This window comes from Macaca nemestrina, chromosome 13 (genome assembly GCF_043159975.1).
Source record: "Macaca nemestrina isolate mMacNem1 chromosome 13, mMacNem.hap1, whole genome shotgun sequence".
Classification (NCBI taxonomy): Eukaryota; Metazoa; Chordata; class Mammalia; order Primates; family Cercopithecidae; genus Macaca; species Macaca nemestrina.
The window spans coordinates 105,331,835-105,354,511 of record NC_092137.1 but is presented as its reverse complement, the minus strand read 5'-3'; the positions used below and the strand labels follow the sequence as shown (position 1 = coordinate 105,354,511).

Sequence of the window (22,677 nt, the reverse complement as noted above, 5' to 3'; positions counted from 1 at the left end):
TTTAATGGAATATTGTGGTTGTAATACCGACTCCTTGCATTTCTAAGGAGTTTTATAGTTTGTAAAGCAGGCTTACATGAAGGTTCTTGTTTCTAAGAAGAACCAGTGAGACTGTTGGGGAAGGTGGTATCTTCCTAAACTCGGGTTTCTCCAGGCCTCACTACTGGGGTGGGTGGGACAAATAGTGCTTCACTAATAGAAATTTCACTCCATATTTCAGTGCACAATGCAGGTGCACAGCGCAGGTGCACAGCTAGCTGAAAAACCCTCCCTGCCTCTTCCGGCAAGGATTTCTGAGAGTTTTTCCTGTGAACTCACAAACCATAAACTGACATGACTCCTACTCATCTAGAGAACATTGATTTTGAAGACTTGTTTTCAATCCTTTCTTATTTTGAAATAAGTATTCTTCTTACAGAATATTAGTTGAAATTTTATTTCTTGCCATATTATGATTCCAAAAATAGTTCATCTGTGTAGTCCTGTTGTAATGTTTACTTTCCTCTATATTTTTACTTGTCCCTAAGTGTTGTAGGAAGATGTGGAAATACTGTTTTCCTGAGCACACTGATGACTTCCAGGGCCGTGCAGGCATTGCCCCAACCTCCTTATCCTATCCTGATGTCTTCTTCCATTCAGCATTTGAGTGACCACATTGATGTTAGAGATTACATTTTTTCCTGGTGACAGCATAGCGCTCCCTGAGCTTTTCATTTCTCATGGTTCCTACAAAAAAGTAGAACTGTTTCTCCTCTGCCTTTCCCTGTCTTGGTAATTTCTCTAGACTTATGGGATGATCAAAACACTTAGGAGAGTGAAAGGGGTCTATTAATGCACTGGGTTAGCGGACATAAACCGGGATGTATGGAGCAGCTGTTAGACCAACTGGGGTATTTGGTCACCTAAACTCAGGGCTGGGGAGGAATCTGGCCATCTTTGATGTTGCCTGGATGTTTTCTGGAAGAAGCAATTCAACTACTTTAGAAATTTATGTCTACTCGTTTTTATTCTCCTTTATTTTCTTATAAATACATAAAACATTGCATTTTCTCTTAGTGTGCCTTGAGATACATGCTATAATTATTTGTATTATGGCTTAATATGAGATATACCTGCCTAATAAATTTTTAAATGTACAATATAATTAATAAAGTATACTATAGGCATACTCTTTTATAGAACTCTAGAACTTATTTCTCCTGCTTAAATGAAGATTGTATGCATTGAAGAGCATCCCTTCATTTCTCCTTCCCAAGTCCCTGGAAACCACCATTCTACTCTCTGTTTCTATGAATTTGACCATTTCAGATATCTTATCTGTAAATGGAATCATGCAGTATTTGTCCTTTTGTGACTGACTCATTTCACGTAGCATGATATACTCCAGGTTCTTCCATATTGTCCCAAATGGCTGGATTTTCTTTTTTTTAAAGGTTGAATAATATTCCATTGTGTGCATATGCCACATTTTCTTTGTCCATTTATCCATAAATGGGCATTTAGGTTGTTTTTATAACTTGGCTATTGTACATAATGCTGCAATGAACATGAGAGTGCAGAATAAATTAAAGATTTTAATGTAAGACCAGAAACAGCCCAAACTCCTGGAAGAACACATAGGGGAAAAGTTTCATAACATGAATCTAGGCAAGATTTCTTGGATATGACACCAAAGCACAAGGAACAAAAGTGAAAGTAGACAAGTGAGAAGATGTCAAACTGAAGAACTTATGCACAGCCAAAGAAACAATCCACAGAGTGAAAAGGCAACCTATGAAATGAAAGAAAATATTTGGAAACCATGTATCTGATAAGAAGTTAATATCCAAAATATGTAAGGAAGTCACACAACTCAATGGCAAAAAAACAAACAAACATCTGATTAAAAATGGGCAAAGGACTTGAATGGACATTTTTCCAAGACATACAAATGGCCAACAGGTATATGGAAAGATGTTCAGCAGTTACTAATAATCAGGGAAATACAAATTGAAAGCACAGTGATATCAGCTGTTAGAATGGCTATTACCAGAAAAACCAATGTGTTTGCGAGGATGTGGAGAAATTGGAACGCTCGTACAGTTTGGGTAGAAATTTGAAATAGTGCAGTCACTATAGAAAACAATATAAAGGTTCCTCAAAAAATTAAAAGTAGAACTACCATATGACCCAGAAATCTCACTTCTCATTAGACATCCCAAAGAATTAAAATCAGGATCTCAAAGAGATATCAGGACACATCCTATAATGTTGATGCAGTGTTTTCATTGTCTTTATTTCAACTTCAATCTGTTTTGGTTATTATTTTCCTTTAAAATGTGGATTATACATACAATTTCTAAATTCCCAAGTGGTTGGATTATTTGGGGGCTACCTTAGAATCGTCTATGTTTATTATTGCCTATGGTTAGATGGAATGGCCTTACATCAACTTTGATCGTTTTTTGATATTTCCTTTGTGACTTTGTGCACTAAAAATAAGTTTTCCACGCAAATCTAAGAAAAGTTAACACGGATCCCCAGGTATAAATTTAGACATACATAAATATACAATTTTATTTATATGTATTTCAAAATATGAACATATAATATTACATAGAATTACATATTTATATATTATGTATTTTAATATTTTAAGATTAATAGGTACATACAATATAACACATATGTATTTATATATTTATAAGTTGAATTTTGAATTTTGTTAACTATTTACTCTTCGTATTTTTAATTCTTACTTTTTTTTTGCTTGATCTATCAGTTGTTTACAGGGAGTATTAAATTACCTTACTATGACTGTATTTTTAATCAAATAATGTTATTATTTTATACCATTTGCTTAGATTACTTTAATTCTAAGTTTTTTGGTACCTAAAGGTTCATGTATGCCATATCTTCTTTTTGTTTCATACCTTTTATCCCAATGAAATATTCATCTTTGAACCATTATTGTTTTTCTTAACTTCTTCATTGGCTGTGCATACCATTACCTCACCACCTGAAAACACCTTTTTTTTTTTTTTTTTTTTTTTTTTTGCATTTTAACATCTCTGAAACCTAAATATATGTTACTACAATGGATGGCATCTTACTATATTGTCAGCCAAGTGGCAGTCATGACATAGTGGTCGTTGCCTATGCATTTGCAAATACAGTTGGTTTTTCCGATGCCATGGTTGGACAAATATTCCCCATCTGTTTCATTCAGTACATCATCAAGAAAAACCATTCCTTGAAGGAATATGATCCTGGTTGTTGGTGATGAACCTTCTATTGACGCATCCTGTAAATTAAAAAAGCAACAGCATCAAAAGTTGCTGAATGGAGGTCAGCAGCTTGGAATGATGTCTGGAGACAAGGGTTTATAACTTAAGAAATGTTGTATCACCAGTACTCTTGTTGGCACAGGAGAGTTTTATCGGAAACAAACATTGGTGATTCTGAGTCAGAAGTGATTAAGCAGAATCACATTCAAAACGTAAGAAGTTTTAGGGCTGGGTACAGTGGCTCATGCCTGTAACTCCAGCACTTTGGGAGGCCAAGGTGGGTGGATCACCTGAGGTCAGGAGTTCGAAATCAGCCTGGCCAACACATTGAAACCCCACCTCAACTAAAAATACAAAAATTAGCTGGGCGTGGTGGTGCGTGCCTGTAATCCCATCTACTCAAGACGGTGAGGCAGGAGAATTGATTGAACCCGGGGGGCGGAGGTTGCAGTGAGCCAAGATCACACCACTGCACTCCAGCCTGGGTAACAGAGTGAGACTCTGCCTCCAAAAAAGGAAAAAAAAAAGTAAGAAATTTTAGGAATACTTTAATTGACTAATTTCATTTATATTTACCTTTCTGTGAATGAAAAGAATACTAGATTATAAATATATGTCCTTAAAACAGCTCCATTTATGTGTATGATTCTAAGAAAGTATTGTATTATAATTGAGCAATTTTTTTTTCTTTTTTGGTAGTACATAAAATAATTGTACATCTTACAATCCATGGCATTTTAGAGTCAATGTAACATGATATTGTCAGCTGCTTTTTTTGTGTGTTAACATTTGCTTGACATATATCTTCATCAATTCCTACATTTTCAACCTGTTTGGATTATTTTCCTTTACACTTACCTCTTATCAACAGCATATAGCTAGACCTGTGTGCGTGTTTGGTTTAACAAGTCATCTGATAGTCTTTGTCTTTTTATTGAATTTGGCCCATTCACCTTTATTTTGATCATTGGCATACAGAATTAAATATGACATCTTTTCTGTCTTTTTCTGTTTGTCCTGTTTTATTTGGCTTTTCATTTTCTTCTGTAGTTGAATCTGATATACTTTGGAGTATTGCTGCAATCTACACATACCCACTAGTGAGTTCTTAGTTGTTGAGTAATTAGTTTAGTTTTTTAGTGCAGAAATTGTGATATATGACATGACATGTCATTACAGTACAGGAGTGTTTTGGTGATATATGGGGTATTAATTTGGATTTTTAGGTGAACTCGTTATTTTTTCAATTTGATGTAGTGAAATATATGCCACAGTAATTGAAAATTTGCTATCCAACATGGTTTCAGGATCAGATTAATCACTTGAGTTTCTGCTTTGTGAATTGCTTGTTCATTGCATTTGCCCATTTTCTTCTCTTGATGCTATCATATCTTTCCTTTTTATTGTTGGCTTGCAGAAAGTTATTACGTATTTTTAAGTCTTAATTCACTATTTGTTTTAGTTATTGCAACTATCTTATTTCAACTTGTCATCTGCTAACTTTTTCCCGTGGTGTCTTTAACAAAGAGAGAAATTCTTATTGTTTGCTCTCATCAAATCTTTTTTTTTTTTTTTTTTTGAGATGGAGTCTCGCTCTGTCATCCAGGCTGGAGTGCAGTGGGGCAGTCTCGGCTCACTGCAAGCTCCACCTCCTGGGTTCATGCCATTCTCCTGCCTCAGCCTCCCGAGTAGCTGGGACTACAGGCGCCCGCCACCACGCCCAGCTAATTTTTTTGTACTTTTAGTAGAGACGAGGTTTCACTGTGTTAGCCAGGATGATCTTGATCTCCTGACCTTGTGATCCACCCGCCTCAGACTCCCAAAGTGCTGGGATTACAGGCATAAGCCACCGCACCTGGCCAAATCTATCTTTTTTAAAACATAGGGTTTGAGCAATTGGATCTTTTTAGTTATCTTAAAAACAACGTTAAACCTTGCCAAATTATTAATATGTCTTCTATCTTATCTACTGAATCTTTTGAATAATCATCCTGGATTTATTCCTCTGCATTTGGAGTGCTTCCTTCAAGAGGGGTTTCAGAAGCACGCTGTGTGGGACAAAGCTTCTGAGCCTAGGAGGCTCCCTGAGAACAGCTTTTATGTTTTTCTGTATGTTGATAATTCCAGGAAAGGTGATTTTTAGGGGACTGGTAGGCTGAAGAGGGAACAAGGTCATCAAGAATTAAGGTAGTCTATAATAAAATTAAAGTTTGGAAAGAAAAAAAAATGTTGGGGAAAGGCCAGAGTGATCTAGGGCCTGAGAGAACTCAGTATCCAAGAGAAAAAGCAAGAGAGTGGAGAGATGCAAATGAATTTCAAGACAGAGGTAGTGTGACACTAATGTACTTGGTCTATGTGCATTTTTTCTGCTGAATGAATAATGTGCTGAGCATATTATACTTCTTAACCACAATATCCACCCTGAAAATTATTTTGATTTTATAGAAGGGAAATTGGGGACTCAGAGCTGTGAAGAGACTTGACTGAATCCATATAGCTAGAAGCGGGCAACTCCAAAGTTTGGACTCACAGGTGCTGAATATAAACCTTATACATTGTAGGCAATAGTAACCACAAGTGTCTTCCACTGAACCCCTCTTCATTTCCAGGCACTGGGAATTGGGAAAAGGGCACTGGGAAAAGCTGGGAGTTAATGCTTCAGGCTTCAGAAAGATGCCTCCCTCTTCTGGACTTCTGAAAGAGGGAATTTGATTCTATTATTAGGGACAAGGATGCCCACAGTAGTGGCCTGCCCTGGGCTTTGAGGTACAGAGGTTTGTTAGGTGGAGCCAACTTTGTTCAGCTCTAGGAGGTGCACTCTTGACCTCAGGGAGTGCTCATGTCCAGATAGAACAGCATCCAGGAAGCCGACTTGGGAGAGTCCCTCAAAATGTTGATGTAATTCCATTTCTTTATTTTTACTGTCTGGGGATTTCCCTCACCTTCTTTCCTTGAGTATCTCTAAGCAGTCTGACCTGTGCTACCATTGATATTTCCCCACTCAAAGTCTCAACAGGAAGCAGCTTTCTAAAGAGAGAAGGCTTCACATGCTTCTTTGGATAAAGGAGCACAGGGGCTATTAGAGAAACCACACGTCCATTGGAATATGGAGACCCCGATCCACACTGGTGTCTGGACTCCTTGGCCCAGCTCATGCTGGAAGCTGCTCTGATCCCAAGCTCACTGCTGGGTCTTTGGCCTTGTCCTGGCCATTGATGAGGGTCTTTGCTTGTGCTGGAATCAAAGGGACAGCTGCTTCTTGTTTGATAGTGAGTTGGTGGGACCCTGCTCTATGCTCCCCACTGGATACACTGTGTTTAGAAAGTAAAAACATGAGGCTGGAATAACAAGGCACAGATAAAGCCCACCACAAATTAACAAGCAATAATATCTCTCCCAATAATATGCTGCAGCTATAGTATCATAACATTCCTCTTCTTTGAGTGGCTACTATTTTTTTTTTTTATCACTAAGAGACTTTGTTCTTTACAATCATGGACAATTGGACATTTGACTTTTCAAGTTGTATGAACAAGAATGAAGTATCCCAGTTTTGCCTGAATAATATAAATCATGTTGACACAGAGAAGCAGCCTCAATCTCCAGCCTGTGAACAGAGCTTCAGATAAAAGGTTTCTGGTCACAACGTTCTACATGTATCTTAACTTTGCATTTTCCCAGGACACAGACCCTAGATCCTCTTTACACTTCTGACCTAATGCAGACCTCTCTCCATACAGCACTTTTTGCTTTGAGCCCATCTAAACATTGCTTCATTTAAATTTTGCCTAAATATTACTTTTACCCCCAATCCTATAATCATGTCTTCCTTGGTATGGCTCAGGTTCCTGATAGACAGTCTCTCTTACTGCAGTAATTCAATAAATCTGACTGTTGGACTACAGAGTTGTTCCTATTGATTTTAGGCTGATGGGGCTAGGACAATGTGATAGTCAGGCATAGGACCTTCCCAGATGGATCCTGAGGGCAGACCCAGTGCACATCATATTTTTATGAGTAACTCAAGTATGCATTGCTACCCCTATTAATGAGTCATCTTCCTTCACCAGCACTGCTATGCCACTTGGGCTTAGTCATCATTTCAGACTGAATCCCACTATTAGTCCTGTCTGGATTAGGAAGCATCCATTGATAACAATGACCTTGGGAGTAGATAAAGAATTTGTTTTTTGCCAAGTTAATTGCAGTGTTTGAGGGGAGGGGTAATAGGGGTAATCCCTCTCTCCCACTTGAGTTATGAACCTATTAAGAAGTAGGACAAATACTTTTTTTGTTTTTGATACATTTATTGTTGATAAAGCTGATATTAATTGGGGATTCTTTCTGCAAATGAATAAAGCACAGAATGAGACCATGAGAATTGCAGTCACGCATGTCATAGTCGGAACTACAGGGAGGGTGGCTCTCAAAAAAGTATAAATCATGGCTGAGCATAGTGGGTTTTGCCTGTACTCTCAGCACTCTCAGGCTGAGGTGGGAAGATTGCCTGAGTTCAGGAGTTTGAGACCAGCTGGGGTAACATAGTAGGACTCTGTCTCTTGGAGGAGGGAGAAGAAGAAGAGGAAGAAGAAGAAGAAGAAGAAGAAGAAGAAGAAGAAGAAGAAGAAGAAGAGAAAGAGGAGGAGGAGAAAGAGGAGGAAGGAGGAGGAGGAGAAGAAGAGTGAATCATGATAGAACAGATCAAAATGAAAACTTTCTTCAATTCTATTGGCTTTCAATGGAAAGTAGGTAGAGAGCAGTCAGGCCACACATGAAGGAACAGGAGGAGGAGAAGGAGAAAGATGGAGAAGGAGATGGAGAAGGAGATGGAGGAGGAGATGGAGGAGGAGGAGGAGGAGGGAGAAGAAGAAGAAGAAGAAGAAGAAGAAGAAGAAGAAGAAGAAGAAGAAGAAGAAGAAGAAGAAGAAGAAGGAGTAGTGAATCATAATGGAACAGAGCAGAATGAAAGCTTTCTTCAATTCTGTTGGCTTTCAGTGGAAAGTAGGTAGAGAGCAGTTGGGCCACTCATGAAGAGGAGGAGGAGGAGGAAGAAGAAGAAGAAGAAGAAGAAGAAGAAGAAGAAGAAGAAGAAGAAGAAGAAGAGTAGTAGTAGTGAATCATAATGGAACAGAGCAGAATGAAAGCTTTCTTCAATTCTGTTGGCTTTCAGTGGAAAGTAGGTAGAGAGCAGTTGGGCCACTCATGAAGAGGAGGAAGAAGAAGAAGAAGAAGAAGAAGAAGAAGAAGAAGAAGAAGAAGAAGAAGAAGAAGAAGAAGAAGAAGAAGGAGGAGGAGGAGGAGGAGGAGGAGGAGGAGGAGGAGGAGGAGGAAGAGGAGAAGGAGGAGGAGAAGGAGGGAGTAGGAGAAAGAAGAAGAATGAATCATGATGGAACAGAGCAAAATAAAAACTTTCTTCAATTCTATTGGTTTTCAGTGGAAAGTAGGTAGAGAGCAGTTGGGCCACACCTCTTAGTTTCTCATAAGTAGTATGACCACATAATTTCTATATAAGGTGTCACTTTTCAGAGGGGAAGGGATGATATCAGTAATGACAGCAGGACAATAGGTGTGCAGCAGGATGTATGGGTTTCTTTTCACTTGGCTGAGGTGAATGAGGGCAGGAAGAAAGCCAGGTATTTAATAGAAGGAAACATGAGGAAGAAAGAACTGTTCTTCCTTTGGGGATTTATGTCAATGGGAAAGGGGAGGCTAAAGGGGGCCGTGACAGCTGCCCTCACAAACTGAAGGACTTGAGTGGACCTGGGAGTCCCTTCATTCTCTGCGACATCAAGGTTGAGGAACAGGAAGACAGATTTTTTTCTGAGTGAGATAGCCTTGTTAAAGAAGGTGGACTGTCTGGGAAGGAAGTCAGTTCTTCATTTATCCATTTATTCAGTTTTTGATTTATTAATAATTAATTCAACAAAAATTATTAAACACAGACACAGTGCTAGGGACTGGGAATACAAAGGTAAACTAGAAAAATATCACTTTCCTGCAATCAAGGAGATTATAAGGTAATGGGGGAAGGAAAGAAAGATAAAGGCAAATAAATAACATGATTACAAACCCTTTGAAGGAAACAGTCGAAAGCTGACACAAGAGGTAAAGGAGGAAGATTACTTTAGACATGGTGACCAAAAAGTCACATATAGGAAGGTGACTTGAAGGAGCTAGAAAGGGAAAATATGAGAATAAACTAATACAGGTAAAAGGCTGTGCATGAACATAGCATACGCTAAGGTCCTGGGGCTGTGAAGAACTTGGCATGTTCAAAGAGCTGAAAGATTGGAATAACTGAAGGTAGTGATGGAAAGAAAGAGTTATCTGGAAGAGGGATTGGAGGCAGGGACCAGACCATCCAGGCAAGCCTGTAAATGATGGTAAGGACTTTGCATTTTCTTCCAAGTGCAAATGGAAACGTTGAAGGGGTCTAAACATTGGACTGACATGGTTAGGATTTCCATTGGTAGAGATAATCCTGGCCGTCTCATGGAGAATGAATTTAATGGGTGCAGCAATAGATGAAGGGCACCGGGCAGGAGGTGGATTCAGATTCAGATGAGCCTTGGTGGTGGTTGAGCATTCAGTGGTGGGTGACAAGGAAGTTGAAGACAGACAGGTAGATTCAAGACATATTTTGGAGGTAGTCTGCTTTAGAGACAGGCTTGTTCATAGGTTGGCTGTAGGACTTCAGCAAAAGGAGAAATCAAGGATCACTCCTAGGTTTCTGTTGTAATTGAGATGGAGATAACTGAGTATGGGAATGGGCCGGTTGTGGAAGGATCAAGCATTCTACTTAGGACGTATTCAATTTCCAAGTTCAGAGACCATCCACATTGGTAGCTACAAATGCATATCTGGAATTTAGAGGAGGGTTCTGGGCCAGGAATAAAATTGTCAACTGATACGGCTTGGCTGTGGTTCTATCCAAATCTCACCTTGAATTGTAATAATATGTCAAGGGCGGGACCTGGTGGAGATAACTGAATCATGGGGACAGTTTCCCCCATGTATTCTTGTGGTAGTGAATAAGTCTCACGAGAGCTGATGGTTTTATAAATGGGAGTTCCCCTGCACAAGCTCTCTTGCCTGTTGCCATGTAAGATGTGCCTTTGCTCTTCCTTTGCCTTCGGCCATGATTGTGAGGCCTCCCTAGCCATGTGGAACTGTGAGTCCATTAAACCTCTTTCCTTTATAAATTACCCAGTCTTGGGTAAGTCTTTATTAGCAGCATGATCTAATACATCCACGTACACCTGTTGAAGAAACAAATACTGTTACCCAGCGAAACAGTATAAAGGAGAAGAGGATTCAAGGATGAGTTCTCAGGAACTTCAACTACAAGTAGTCACATGATGGGGAGCCAGTAACTGAAAGTAAGAAGAAAATTTCAGTGAGTCTGAGGAAAGCCCAGAGAGATTTGTTGCAGAATCCTTGGTATGTGCAAGTAAAGATGTGGGGGAGCAGTGGAGTGTGCCTAGTGCTGACTGACATTAGGAGAGCAGAGTGCCCACGGCATCAGGAAACAGGCAGGGGTGTCACTGATGGTGCTCAGAAGAAAGGTTTTGGTGGAGAAGTCAGATGTCAGAGGTCAGACTGGACAGTGCAGAATACTGAAGGACTAATCAGTAATCAGGCATGCACAAATGAAAATAACAGTGAGAGATTATCTTTTATATCAGTGGTCCCTAAGTTTTGTGGCACCAGGGACTGGTTTCATGGAGGACGTTTTTTTTCCATGGACCGAGGATGTGGGTGTTCTTAGAAGATCATCAGGCATTAGATTCTCACAAGGAGTGCACACACAAATCCCTTGCACATGCACTTCAAAATAGGGTTCACGCTCCTCTGAGCATCTAATACCCCCTGCTGATCTAAAAGGAGGCAGAGCTCAGGCAGCAATGCTCGCTCGCCTGCCACTCACCTTCTGCTGTGCAGCCGGGTTCCTAACAGGCAATGGAGTATTAATGGTCCATGGGCCATGGCCTCGGGGTTGGAAACCCCTGCTTTATATGCTAGAACAACAATACTTTTTAAATTTTTAAAAAGTAAAAATGTATGGCAGGGAAGAATGAAAACACCACTGGAAGTGTAAGTTAGAAAAGCCACATCCAAGGGCAGATAGTATCTATGGAAAATAAAGAATACACTTACTCCATGGTCAAGCAATTAATTAATTTATTTTTTTTCCAGCTATCTTGTCTAAGATCACTTATCTATTCCACAGGCTGCAAAAGACTTCTTGCATGTCTGCACAGAAGGCATACACTAGAATGTTCACTGCCACATTGCTTGTAAAAAAAAAAAAAAAAAAAAAAGTAGCAAAGTGTGGAAACAGCCTAACTCTCCATCCATGAAGGAATGGTTAAACAAAGGATGGTAAAACCTTTCTGTTGGGTGCTTTGCAGCACCTGTAAAGGAACGAGACAGCCATCCATGCCAGTGTAGACAGATATTTGAACACATTGTTCAGTGAAAAAGTGAGTTGGTCTGGGCGCAGTAGCTCACACATGTAATCCCAGCACTTTGGGAGGCCGAGGCAGGTGGATCACTTGAGGTCAGGAGTTCAAGACCAGCCTGGCCAAAATGGTGAAACCCTGTCTCTAGTAGAAATATAAAAATGAGGCAGGCACCTGTAATCCCAGCTACTCGGGAGGCTGAGGCAGGATAATCACTTGAACCTGGGAGGCGGACTTTGCAGAAAGCTGAGATTGCACCCCTGTGCTCCAGCCTGGATGACAGAGTGAGACTGTCTCAAAAAAACAATAAGTTGGAGAAAAATATGTATTTTATTATTTCAGTTAGAGAAACACGCGCGCACACGGACACGTACATACAGATGCACAGGGGCACACATAAAACAACATTGCATGCTTCCAGTGGAGCCTATGAGTATGTAAATGCATAAGAAATAGCCAGAGTGACACCAACATATAACAGTGGTTACCACTGGGGTGGAGAAAGAGGAACTAGGATCTGGGGGGAAAGAATTTGGATTTATCTGGTATATTTTAACTTTATTTCAAGATGAATGTATTGACGTATTAATAACTGAAAAATTAACATTTTTAAAAGTGAAAAGTGTGAACAGCGTAGGAAGAAAGTAGTTTTAGCAGGGCCTATGTTTCTCAAACACTGTGGTCCCCATTACGTTCTGTATGCTTGAAAATTTTCTGATACAATAACTAGGTGTGGTGCTGAGCAAATCAATGGATGAAAGAGTGGATACCCAGGGTGGCTACTTGGTGGCTACAGTAGGAGGCCTAGACTGTTACTATTCCATTGTAAGAAACAACTGACTGTATTTTCCGTGGCTATAATCCCTAACTTTTTGTTGCTGCATCTTTTGGGAGAAAAAGACTCACTGGGATCCTATTACATAGCAATGGAAATACACGGTTCTGCCCATGGTAGATAAAGAGCAGCCCACATGGGAACTAAAGGCAAATGGATGAAGAAAAATAATATACTATAAAAATAATATCATATAGACTTGATTACATGGGAAAAACTAGTTTATTTTACCAACATAAGATTCTAGAAGTTTTAAGAAGAAATGTCTTTCAATTACTTTTAATCATATGTGTTTCTTTTAACTGATACATACTAAACAGAGCTTTTCTCTTCTCATGCTCTAGGGAATAATTGCATATTATGTAAATAATTTTGAATAATTCTGCTGTTTCTTCTACAGGACTTAACCCCTATACATCAAGAAAAGAAATAACAGACTGAGCTCTAGGAGCTTGTTGCTCTGTGGGAATTCAGGAGCCATACTGTCTGATCTTCCCATTTTTCATGAAAACCTTGACTTTACAATTTAAAAAAAAATACTCTAAGGACTGGACAAAACACATGTACAGGCTATGTAGTCCAAATTGACTTCTAAACAGACTCCGACCTTCTCTAGCTTTACAGGTATGATTTACCAACTCTTTAAAAATAGATGGTGTCTTTGTTTTACAAACTCTCCAGAACCCAATAAAAGAGAAAAAGTTCTGCAGCTTATTCCATTTGTAGCATTTCCTTGATACCAAACCCACTCAAAGACTGAAGAGATGGGAATCTTCCTCCTCTTATTTCTATGTCCTTCCTGGCATTCCTATGTTGGTCCACATGGATGGGAAGCCTTGTCCTTCTTTCTAAGATGGTGATGTTGAAGGGAACTCTTCCACTTCTCTCTACCTGCAGGAGAGAAGTATCTCCTAGGTTTAGCAAGATGTGGACATTTGCTAAACCACCAATTGGTTTAGGGGCTAAGAGGGCAGATTCTACACTGAGGCTGCATGGAGCAGCTTGGAGTTTGCCTTCCACTCAGCCTTACTCACTTGGATCTGCTGAAGAGTGACGGATTATTACTGTGGCTGGAGAAAATGAAATTAGAGTTGGTGGGCATGGTTTTGGCCCCAAAAGTCTAGACTGAGGCCCCAAAAGACTAGGAGGCACCTCTCACTTCCCTAACCCAGCTGTAGCAATAATAAAGACACAGCTATGATTTTGATTTTGGCATCAACATAGTTTCTAAATGTTTGAACGTGGATGGGGATTGGAAGGAGGCACTGTTACCTACAAACCTTCAAAATTTAATGTCAGTTGCATGAGGATGGCCATATTTTCCCCTTTTTGTTTACTACTATGTCCCCAGCACTAAGAACAGCATAGGTTCTCAAAACATATTTGTTGAATAATTCAAATTATTGATCCTGACACTTCCTTTGAGATAAACACAAGCTTTGTTGTTTGGGGTTCAAACTGCACGGTGAGTTCAGAGAAGCTTTTACTAGTGGATTTGGCCTTGGTCAGTTAGATGTGGCTTTTATTATGGCCATACTGCTATTATAGGCATAGATAAAACTGATTTTAGAGAACTAGAGCTGTAATCTGCAAAATTTAACCTGCTAAACTGTACAAGAAACAGAGAACATCAGTGTATGGTTTTTGATCTTTTGATGGTTGCTGTTAGATATTGTCAACTGCACAGTCTTTGCTAGTCTCTGTCTCCTTTTTAATTGCATCCTTAGTTAAGGAGAAATTCATTAACAGAATGACATTATGGGTTTCCATGTAGTTTACTCACTTATTTCTGGTGTTACTTCCCAACCATATGGCCTAGAATCTGAAGTATTCTTTTTATAATCAGAAATCTACTTGTAAGCTACTCAAACTAATAAGGTAGTTAACTGATCTGTTCTTTAACTGCATATTTATCTCCCCTTCTTTCTTATTGACAACCCAAGTTGTTGTTTTCTTGCCCCTAATTCACATTAGATCATCAACAACGTTAAAATAAACTTATTGACCTAAGTGAGAGACAAAGATTCTCAGTTGCAAGGTTATAGAGTTTTTTACATTTTCTCTTCTGAAGAATAAAGGAAACTGAAGTTGAGGGAAGGGCAGGGCAGATATGCATGCTGACGGAAATTGAAGAGAAAGGATGGGTGGAAGCGTGTAGGAATCTCTGAAATGGACTTGCATTCAGGTTTCTGAATGGAAGAGATTCAGGGGACAAACTGTCTTTGAGTGTCACAAGGGTACTCTACCACCCTGTGAAAAACCCACCATTCAATAGTCCTGGGCCTGAGGACCATGACTGTTGCTTAAGAAAGCAACAAAAGCATCAACATCTCTTTGAATATTAGAGTATCTCACAGGCTGGGGGAAAAAAAAAAAAGGTCACAGGAACTAGAACTTCAGAGACTGGAACAGGGGGAATAACACTGCTCATGCTCTTTCTCCATTTATCGATATTCTATTTCGTGTGTGTGTGTGTGTGTGTGTGTGTGTGTGTGTGTGTGTGTGTGTGTTGGCCTTATTTTTTCCATACTACAGACAGACAAGGAATTAGCCTACCTCCTTGCAAGGTTTAGGAAACCCACATTGTTTGGGTAGTGCCTTCTGATACAGATTGAACAGAAATCTGTTGTCCCGTGCCTTCTCCTGTGGTTCTTAGATTTAAGCAAAGAACATCATATCCCTGGATCCAGGAGAGCAAATAAAATATCTGAGGACACCTCTTGAGTCTTTCTGTGGTTTCTCCTCCTCTTCTTCCTCCTTCACCACCACAATGTTCTCACTCCTCTGGCAGAGGGCACAGGTGGTGCGATGTAAGGTGGGCTGGCTGTCTATCTCATCCTCATGTTCAGTACCCCGGGATAGCTGGGAAGCTGATATTTATAAGCACAGTCCAGGATTACGTTGTGTTTTTCATCACCATCTTCCTATAGATTCTTTCTATACATTTAGCTATTTACAGAACTCACATTCTTTGCAGCCCTTCTCAGAAAATCTATGTACTGTGTATCCAAGTATATTGTTGCAAGTCTCTCATGGCCATACTCGAGGCCATCTTGTGCTTAGTCCTGACCTTGTCAGAGAAAACATCTGCAATGGTGAAATTCCCCGGGCTCCTTCTCTTGTGCCCCTGTGCTGTTGTGCTTATGCATAAATACATAAGGGGAAAGGCTTGGACAAAGTGCAAACCCTCAGACTATGCACCGAGCCCTCCAAGAGGGAGGCACAGGATACTGGCTAGAAGCTCCTGGGGATACTCTCAGTTATGTTTCATTTCTGCAGCCATCTCCTCCCGAGTGGATGCCCTTGTATCATCGCATTCCCCTGGGGCCATATTGGCTTATGGGGAAAAGGAGGAAGAATTGAGACAGGGAAGTTTCTAAGCAGCCTTTCTATGTTTTTCCTCTCCATTTTCTTTGAGAAGCTTTCCAGTTCCTTGGACCCTTCTTGAAGTTGAGGGCTGCCCCGGCCGTGATAATGCAGATTCTCCCTGACGCACTTTGGTATTAATGGGAAGATGCTAATACATTAAATGAAAATTAATTTGCTTCAACAATATATTCTGAGAAACTGCTAAGAGGGAGGGAAGATTTGGTATATAAAGGGAGTTCATAAATTAAAGAGACAAATTTCTGCCTCTATGTACCTAGAATTTGGTTGAGGAGAAGAGAGCAAATGGGCCAAGGCAAGGAGAAGAAGCTATAGCACAAAGCCTGAGAAAATAAATGTCCCATGAGAAGGCAAAAATGCTACAGACCTCGCAGAAGATAAGATGTTGCCTTTGGTTGGGGAGATGAGGAGAGTCCGCTAAACAGCTGGAAGGGATTTAGGATGTTAGTAAGACATAGGTAGCAATGGAACTGTTTGAGATGTGTGCAAAGGCATGAGCAGGGACATAGAGGGAAGAAATTCAACGTGTTGGAGGAGTAGAGAAGAGAAGTTGGTTTTGATAGAATCTGTCTTAGCCTGGGTTTATACCAGAAAGCAGAGCCTGGGACAAGCGTTTGCATGCAAGAGGATGACAAGTGACCCTAGGAAACATGAGAAGGGGCTGGGGAAATTGAAGCAGGGAAATGAGGGAAGTCAATTCAGGATGTGTTCTTGAACTTAGCCCTGCCATGGGTGATTACGTCTCAATGCTGCTGGGAACCTCTGAGGAACCATGAAGAATGAATGCCTCTCAGAACTGTCCACCTGTGGAACGGATAAGAGAAGTTGCTCCTCACCCACTCCCATTCCCCATTGGTCAAGGGTTCCCATGCAGCAGCTCCCTCTCACATCCAGGTTTATGCATGTGTGAATTCCAACTAGGTTCCAGCAAGTGTCCTTCCCTACGTTATCTTGGGAGGCCTGAAGCTGGAAGAGAGAAATGTTCAATGTTGCTGAGATAATACACTGCCAGGTTACACTGTTTCAAAGTTGGTTGCACGGTAATGACTGGAGTAAAATGCTGCTAACAGCATGTAAGGTGGGGTTCAAGGAGTATCCCAAACAGAATGGGGGGGCACTGAAGAAATGAGAGATAATGCCAGAAGCATAGGTTTGGGGACAAATTATGCCTGGCTGAGAAATTTGAATTTATCAGTCGGTGCCCGTTGCAAGACCCAATATGCCTGCTTGTCATGTGCAAAGAAGGACAAGGTCTCATGAGAGAAGACAGCCTGTTATGCTCATGTTCATGCTCAGGGTATTATGGTATATTTATTGCAGTCTACATGTACTTCGTTAGTGAATTTGCAGATTATATTACAAACTTCAATTAAAATAAACCTCACAAAATGGACAACTGGCTTAAAAGTATCCCTATAAAAGAGCTGTAGATTGAATGTATACGAACAAAATTCCAGAAAACATGAATAATAACAAGAAAGTGTCATAGCTGATGCTTCTTCCAGCTACTTTATAAAGTAAAAACAAAAAAAAAATCCAGTTCTAGAAGTTGTCTGAAAGAAATTAAAACCAATATAAATGATTTTTAAAAATATGGATTGGTTTACATTCTCCATGGTTAGCAACTTATCTTAACCAAAGTACAGTTGACCCTTGAACAACATGGGGGTAGCAGTACAGTCAAAAATTCATGTGTAATTGTTGACTTCCTAAAAACTTAACTAATAACCTACTGTTGACCAGAAGCCTTGCCAATAATATAAACAATTAACATGTTTTGTATGTTTTATGTATTATATAACTTATTCTTACAACAAAGTAGGCTAGAGGAAAGAAAATGTTAATAAGAAACTCGTAAGGAAGAGAAAACATATTATTGTTATTCATTAAGTGGAAGTGAATCATCATAACAGCCTTTATCCTCATCATCTTCACATCGACTGAGGAGAAGAAACAGGAGGGGTTGTTTTTGCTGTCTCAGGGATGGAGAGGCAGAAGAGGTGGAGGAGTTAGAGTGAGAGGCGGAAGAAGCAGGGACATTTGGTGTAACTTTTATTGAAAAAAATCAGTGTTTCAGTGGACCTGTGCAGTTCAAAATCGTGTTGTTCAAGGGTTAAGTGTATACACTGTTAAATTATTAATGAATGACATTAAGAATTCATTACGATTATGAAGACATGCAAACTTTTAATTTCACATTCATCCCATTCTTTCACTTTATTTTTGGGGTAATATTAGAATGTTCATAATAAACACATAAAAAATTAATGCATCCTATTCTTTTATTGAAAAAGTTGTATGAACAAAAATGTCATGAATCCACATCTCTACATCATGGGTTGGCAAAAGGAATAGGAAAGGAGGGTTGCATGAAGCAGCATTTGGGTGGTTGATTGAACTGGGCATGGCAGCTGAGTGGATGGTGGGGTAAAAATCAAGAAAGAATGGAAAATGATTCTTAGGTTTCAATCTGGGATAGTGAAATTCAAGTGAGGGTGTTGGTACAGAAATGGATGTTTGGAGGAGGAGGTGGCTTTTGGATGGTAAGAATGAGGTAAGCTATGGATGGACTGAAGTGCTGGTGAACTCAGTCACATGATGGTCTGTTAAGATGACTCTGACAGCTTGATTCTCTATCCACAGCCTAGGCTGGATTTATTCCACAGAATCTAAGTAGAAGTTAGTGTTGTTAGTTATGCCCCTCTCCTGGGTGAGAAAGATGGGCTGTCCTGATGTGGAGGAGGTGGCTATGAACCAGCCAGGGTAAGAGACTGACTGAAAGACAGAACTGGAGCCTTCTTTATTGTGGAAAAAGAGAAAGGGCTTCTGTGCTTTCTTCTCCATGTACAGGTCCATGATGTTTTTCTCCTGGGGGTGGAAAAGAGGCTTGTTAGAGAGGAGGGTGGGAGGAGGAAGCTAAAGTAACTCAGCCCTGAGTGTATAACAGGAGAGGGACTGCTGCCCCCAAAGGAAGGGACAGAGGCTAGGGACAAAGGCAGATGAAGCAGGGCATTAGACTGTTAAAACAGGGAACTGGCTGGGTTCCCACAGCCTGGCTCCACTCCAGGATCCTCTGACACAAGGTACTCTGACTCTTTGAAGCATCATTGTCTTCCCTGGAACAGAGGGAGGCTTAAATCTCTCTCTTGGTGCTTTTGGTATGCATTTGTCTGCCGGTTCCTGCCAGTCTTGCTGCATCCTCAACCTCCAAGTGGGCTTACACATTACAACTTCCATCAATAGCAGAAGGATTAGCTTCATAACTACAATATTGCCTTGGTAAGATTTATGTGTTTATGATACACAGATCATAAACATGTAATCTTCAAAATTCACATTCACAATCTCTTTTTGTCTCCTCTGCTGTGCAGCGGCCTTTGCTGTAGTGAGAGCATCCCATCATCTTAGAGGATTTCCAGAAGGCAGTTAAGCAGGACTGAGAATGGAGAAACTACTGTTCTTTGGCTTTTCTGAAACATTCCTGTGAGTGTACTTGCTATCTTTCAGAGGATCTATGCTCTGACATTAAAAGAAGTGTTATATCCATTCCAAAGGCAGCATTTGTAGATTCGGGGATCAGCCAGGTCAGAATTATTTCCTTACATTGAGTAACCCAGGATTGCAAGAATCTTATTTTTATTCAGTAGCATATTAAATGAAATAAAAAGTCCATTTGACAGTACTTCTCTCATTAGCTGCACAATCACTCACCTTAAGCTGCAAAGTAGGTTTGCCCTGAATTTCTTCACAGAATAGACAGAGATCTTTTCCCCTGATTCCCAGGTAAACCAGATTACCCTTTTTCTTATCACTGAATTCTGTGTCTCTGCAGGTTATTAAATGAAGAGTGACTGGAAACACAAAGGAAAATGGAGAAGATGTTTCAATCTTTCTGGTCTGACACTCAGTTACTCCTCCCAGGCAGGGAATAGTGACAGGCTCCTCCCATCAGCCATGTGGCAGAGACCCTCCATCACCCCCTCAAACCTATTTTGTTTTCCCTCCTTAATAACAGAACCCCAGTTGTCACCAGGACACATCGCTTCCCAAAAAGAAAAGTAAAATTTCCTACCACCCTTGCAGCAAAATGTGGTCATACGCTTAAGATGTGGCCTGTGAGATAAAAGTGGGGAGCTTCTATCTCATGGGCCACAACATGAGATGGGATGGAGGCTACCCAAATAAAGTGAGAGGGGGATAGTGAGAATGTGATGGCAGTGGTCCCGGCAAGAGATGAAGTTATCTTAGAAATCAGGCATATTTTGCACGTAGACCTACCAATCTTTGCTAATAGATTGGATGGAGAGTGAGGGAAAGGAGGAATCAAGGATGTCTCCTGTATTTCTGGCTTGAGGAAATGGAGTGAACAGAAATGCCACTAACAGAGACCATTAGCAGTTTTGAGAAGACAGATCCATTGTTCTACTTGGGATACATGAAGTTAGAGGTATCTGAGAGGACCTCAAGAGGACGTGAGTAAACCATTGAGAGAGGAGTTCTGTGTTGCAAATGTCAACGGCAGAGTGAATGAGCGTAGCGGTGATTCATCATTCCAAAGGATCAGCTCGTTGCCCATTCACAGGGCCTGTAAGTGATGACTGGCTGAGCCCTGGGGAGCATCATCATTTGGAGATTTCAGAGACAAAGGAGAGTCATAAAGGAAAATGCAAAAGAGGAGCCAGCAAACCTCAGGAGAAGTAATGTTCTTATAGAAGGAGAAGATGGGCCAGGCGCGGTGGCTCACACCTGTAATCCCAGCACTTTGGGAGACCGAGGTGGGCGGATCATGAGGTCAGGAGTTTGAGACCAGCCTGACCAATATGGTGAAATCCCATCTCTATTAAGAATACAAAAATTAGCCAGGCACAGTGGTGGGCACCTGTAATCCCAGCTACTCCGGAGGCTGAGGCAGGAGAATTGCTTGAAACCTGGGAGGTGGAGGTTGCAGTGAGCTGAGATCACGCCATTGCACTCCAGCCTGGGTGACAGAGCGAGACTCCATTTAAAAAATAAAAAGGGAGAAGATGTAGAGTATTCAAGAAGGAAATGGTCCATTACACTAGTGAGCTGAGGGCCAAATAGCATGGGGACCAAGAAGTATCCTTTGGGTTTGAGTATTTGCAGGTCATGGGTGAAATAGGAGGTTGCGGGGAGTAGTCAGAGTAATCCAGATGTTAGAATGCAAACTATGCAGCCAGCTCTTGTTTTGCTATGATTGGCATAAGAAAAAGTGTTGGTAGGAGGAAAATGTGGGAATCAAGAGAGGGTTACAGCATGTCTGACAATGATAGAAAGGGTCCAGTAAACAAAGGTGGAATTTGCAGGTAAGTGAGGAATTAAACGTTGAAGTTCTGGATACAGGGAAAGAAACTGAGATGGACTGACTTTTGATGGGAGGAAGGAATGTTTCCCCATTATTAGAAAAGAGGATGCCAACTTAGAAAGCTGTATAGGTTTGGTGGTGGAAAGATGATGGAGTTTGAATCTGAGGACATAGGTAGCAATGGTTGGAACCTGAAGGAGAGAAACTCCAAGGAGAAGGCTAGCTGTTGTTTGAATGGATAAGCCCTTCTAATCTGAAGATATTTTCTTTTGGTAAGAGGAGCTATCAACCCTTAACACCCTCATTTCTAGATATGGGATTTCCTTTGTGGAAGGGAATCATAGTACCCTTTCTCACTTGACCTTCCCTGTGGCCACTGGGCTGGTGCCTAGACGTGGGCGAGGTCCAGGGCCAGGCTTGTGCAAGTTCAGCCTCATTCCTGGTGAAGCTGGCATCACCTCAAGAAGCAACACTGGGTTTGATTGTCACTCACCAGGCTTAACACTGTTGCTCAGAGGAGCTGCTATTAAAGAATTTCCACTCAGGACCCACACCATCTGGCGAGAATCACGAATAGCATAGGATTTGGGTGCTGCCTGCCCTGCCAGATGACAAAAATGCACAAAATACATGTGAGGTTATCAACTTCAAGACTCCAGTTGCATCCTGGTATTAATGGCTTTTGAGTTTCTGGAGAGAGTCTCATTGCTCTGAGAAGTAGTGGCTATAACGATAAATGGAGGGGAAATAGGGCAGGGGCTAGTTTGTGAATCAAAGCATCTGAAAGGATCTATGTGCAATCCCAGTCTCAAGATTCACCTTTTCCTAGGGCTATTAGTGACTTGTCTTTTTCTGAATGATAAAATGTCTAGGTGGTAACAAAACCTCGTAATATTTAAATTAGTTATCAGTATGTTGTTTTTAAAAATCCTCTTATCAAAATAAACAAGCAATTCTAAATACAGACAATAATAAAAGAGCTAGATGCCCTGAGATTTTCAAAGGCTGTTTTATGAACTGAGTGTTTTAGCAAGAGCAAATACATTGACAGCTTAGCAAATGATAGGGGTCCTTCCATCCTGTTGTCTTTGGTGAGGTCAGGTGGAGATATTTCCAAGCTGATTTGCAACTCACCACTTACATTGTGGGTTCATGATGTCTTCAGAGCCTGTTGTGAAGAGAACCAGATAGATCAGATGGTGGTGAGGAGGTTGTTAACAGTTGGCCATGTGAGAGAAGGAGAGAAGAAAAATGTTATGCTTTTTTCTCCTCTCCTCCTAAAATTTTACTGTAAAAATTCTTTAGAGAGAGCTGCCCTGAGAGCCTCTGCCAGATGCATATTTGAGAATAAGGATGGGTACAGCATATTTCAAGGCCACAAAACCCTGAATGGAAGCTCCCCTC

The 22,677-nt window shown here is 40.6% G+C and overlaps 1 protein-coding gene across 2 annotated transcripts; it reads right to left on the bottom strand.

Moving 5' to 3' along the window:
• Positions 1 to 13,371: 13,371 nt before the first annotated feature.
• On the bottom strand, positions 13,372 to 22,427 carry LOC105471781 (interleukin 36 beta). 2 transcript variants are annotated; one of them, XM_011724499.2, is made up of 5 exons: positions 22,415 to 22,427; positions 21,767 to 21,874; positions 19,662 to 19,801; positions 16,787 to 16,916; positions 13,372 to 13,454 (listed from the first exon to the last, which is right to left on the bottom strand). In XM_011724499.2, exons 1-5 carry the CDS (start codon positions 22,425 to 22,427, stop codon positions 13,372 to 13,374), a joined length of 474 nt encoding a protein of 157 aa, XP_011722801.2. The 2 variants fall into 2 exon arrangements, with proteins under 2 accessions (XP_011722801.2, XP_011722802.2); XM_011724500.3 differs by lacking the exons at positions 13,372 to 13,454; positions 16,787 to 16,916 and adding an exon at positions 18,606 to 18,818.
• Positions 22,428 to 22,677: the final 250 nt, after the last annotated feature.

Coding starts and splice junctions, on each gene's coding strand:
- LOC105471781 (XM_011724499.2), bottom strand. Junction 19,802..21,766: donor GAGCAACAGTGTTAAGCCTG/GTGAGTGACAAT, acceptor TTGTGTTTCCAG/TCACTCTTCATTTAATAACC. Junction 13,455..16,786: donor CCAATGGGGAATGGGAGTGG/GTGAGGAGCAAC, acceptor TCTCTCCTGCAG/GTAGAGAGAAGTGGAAGAGT.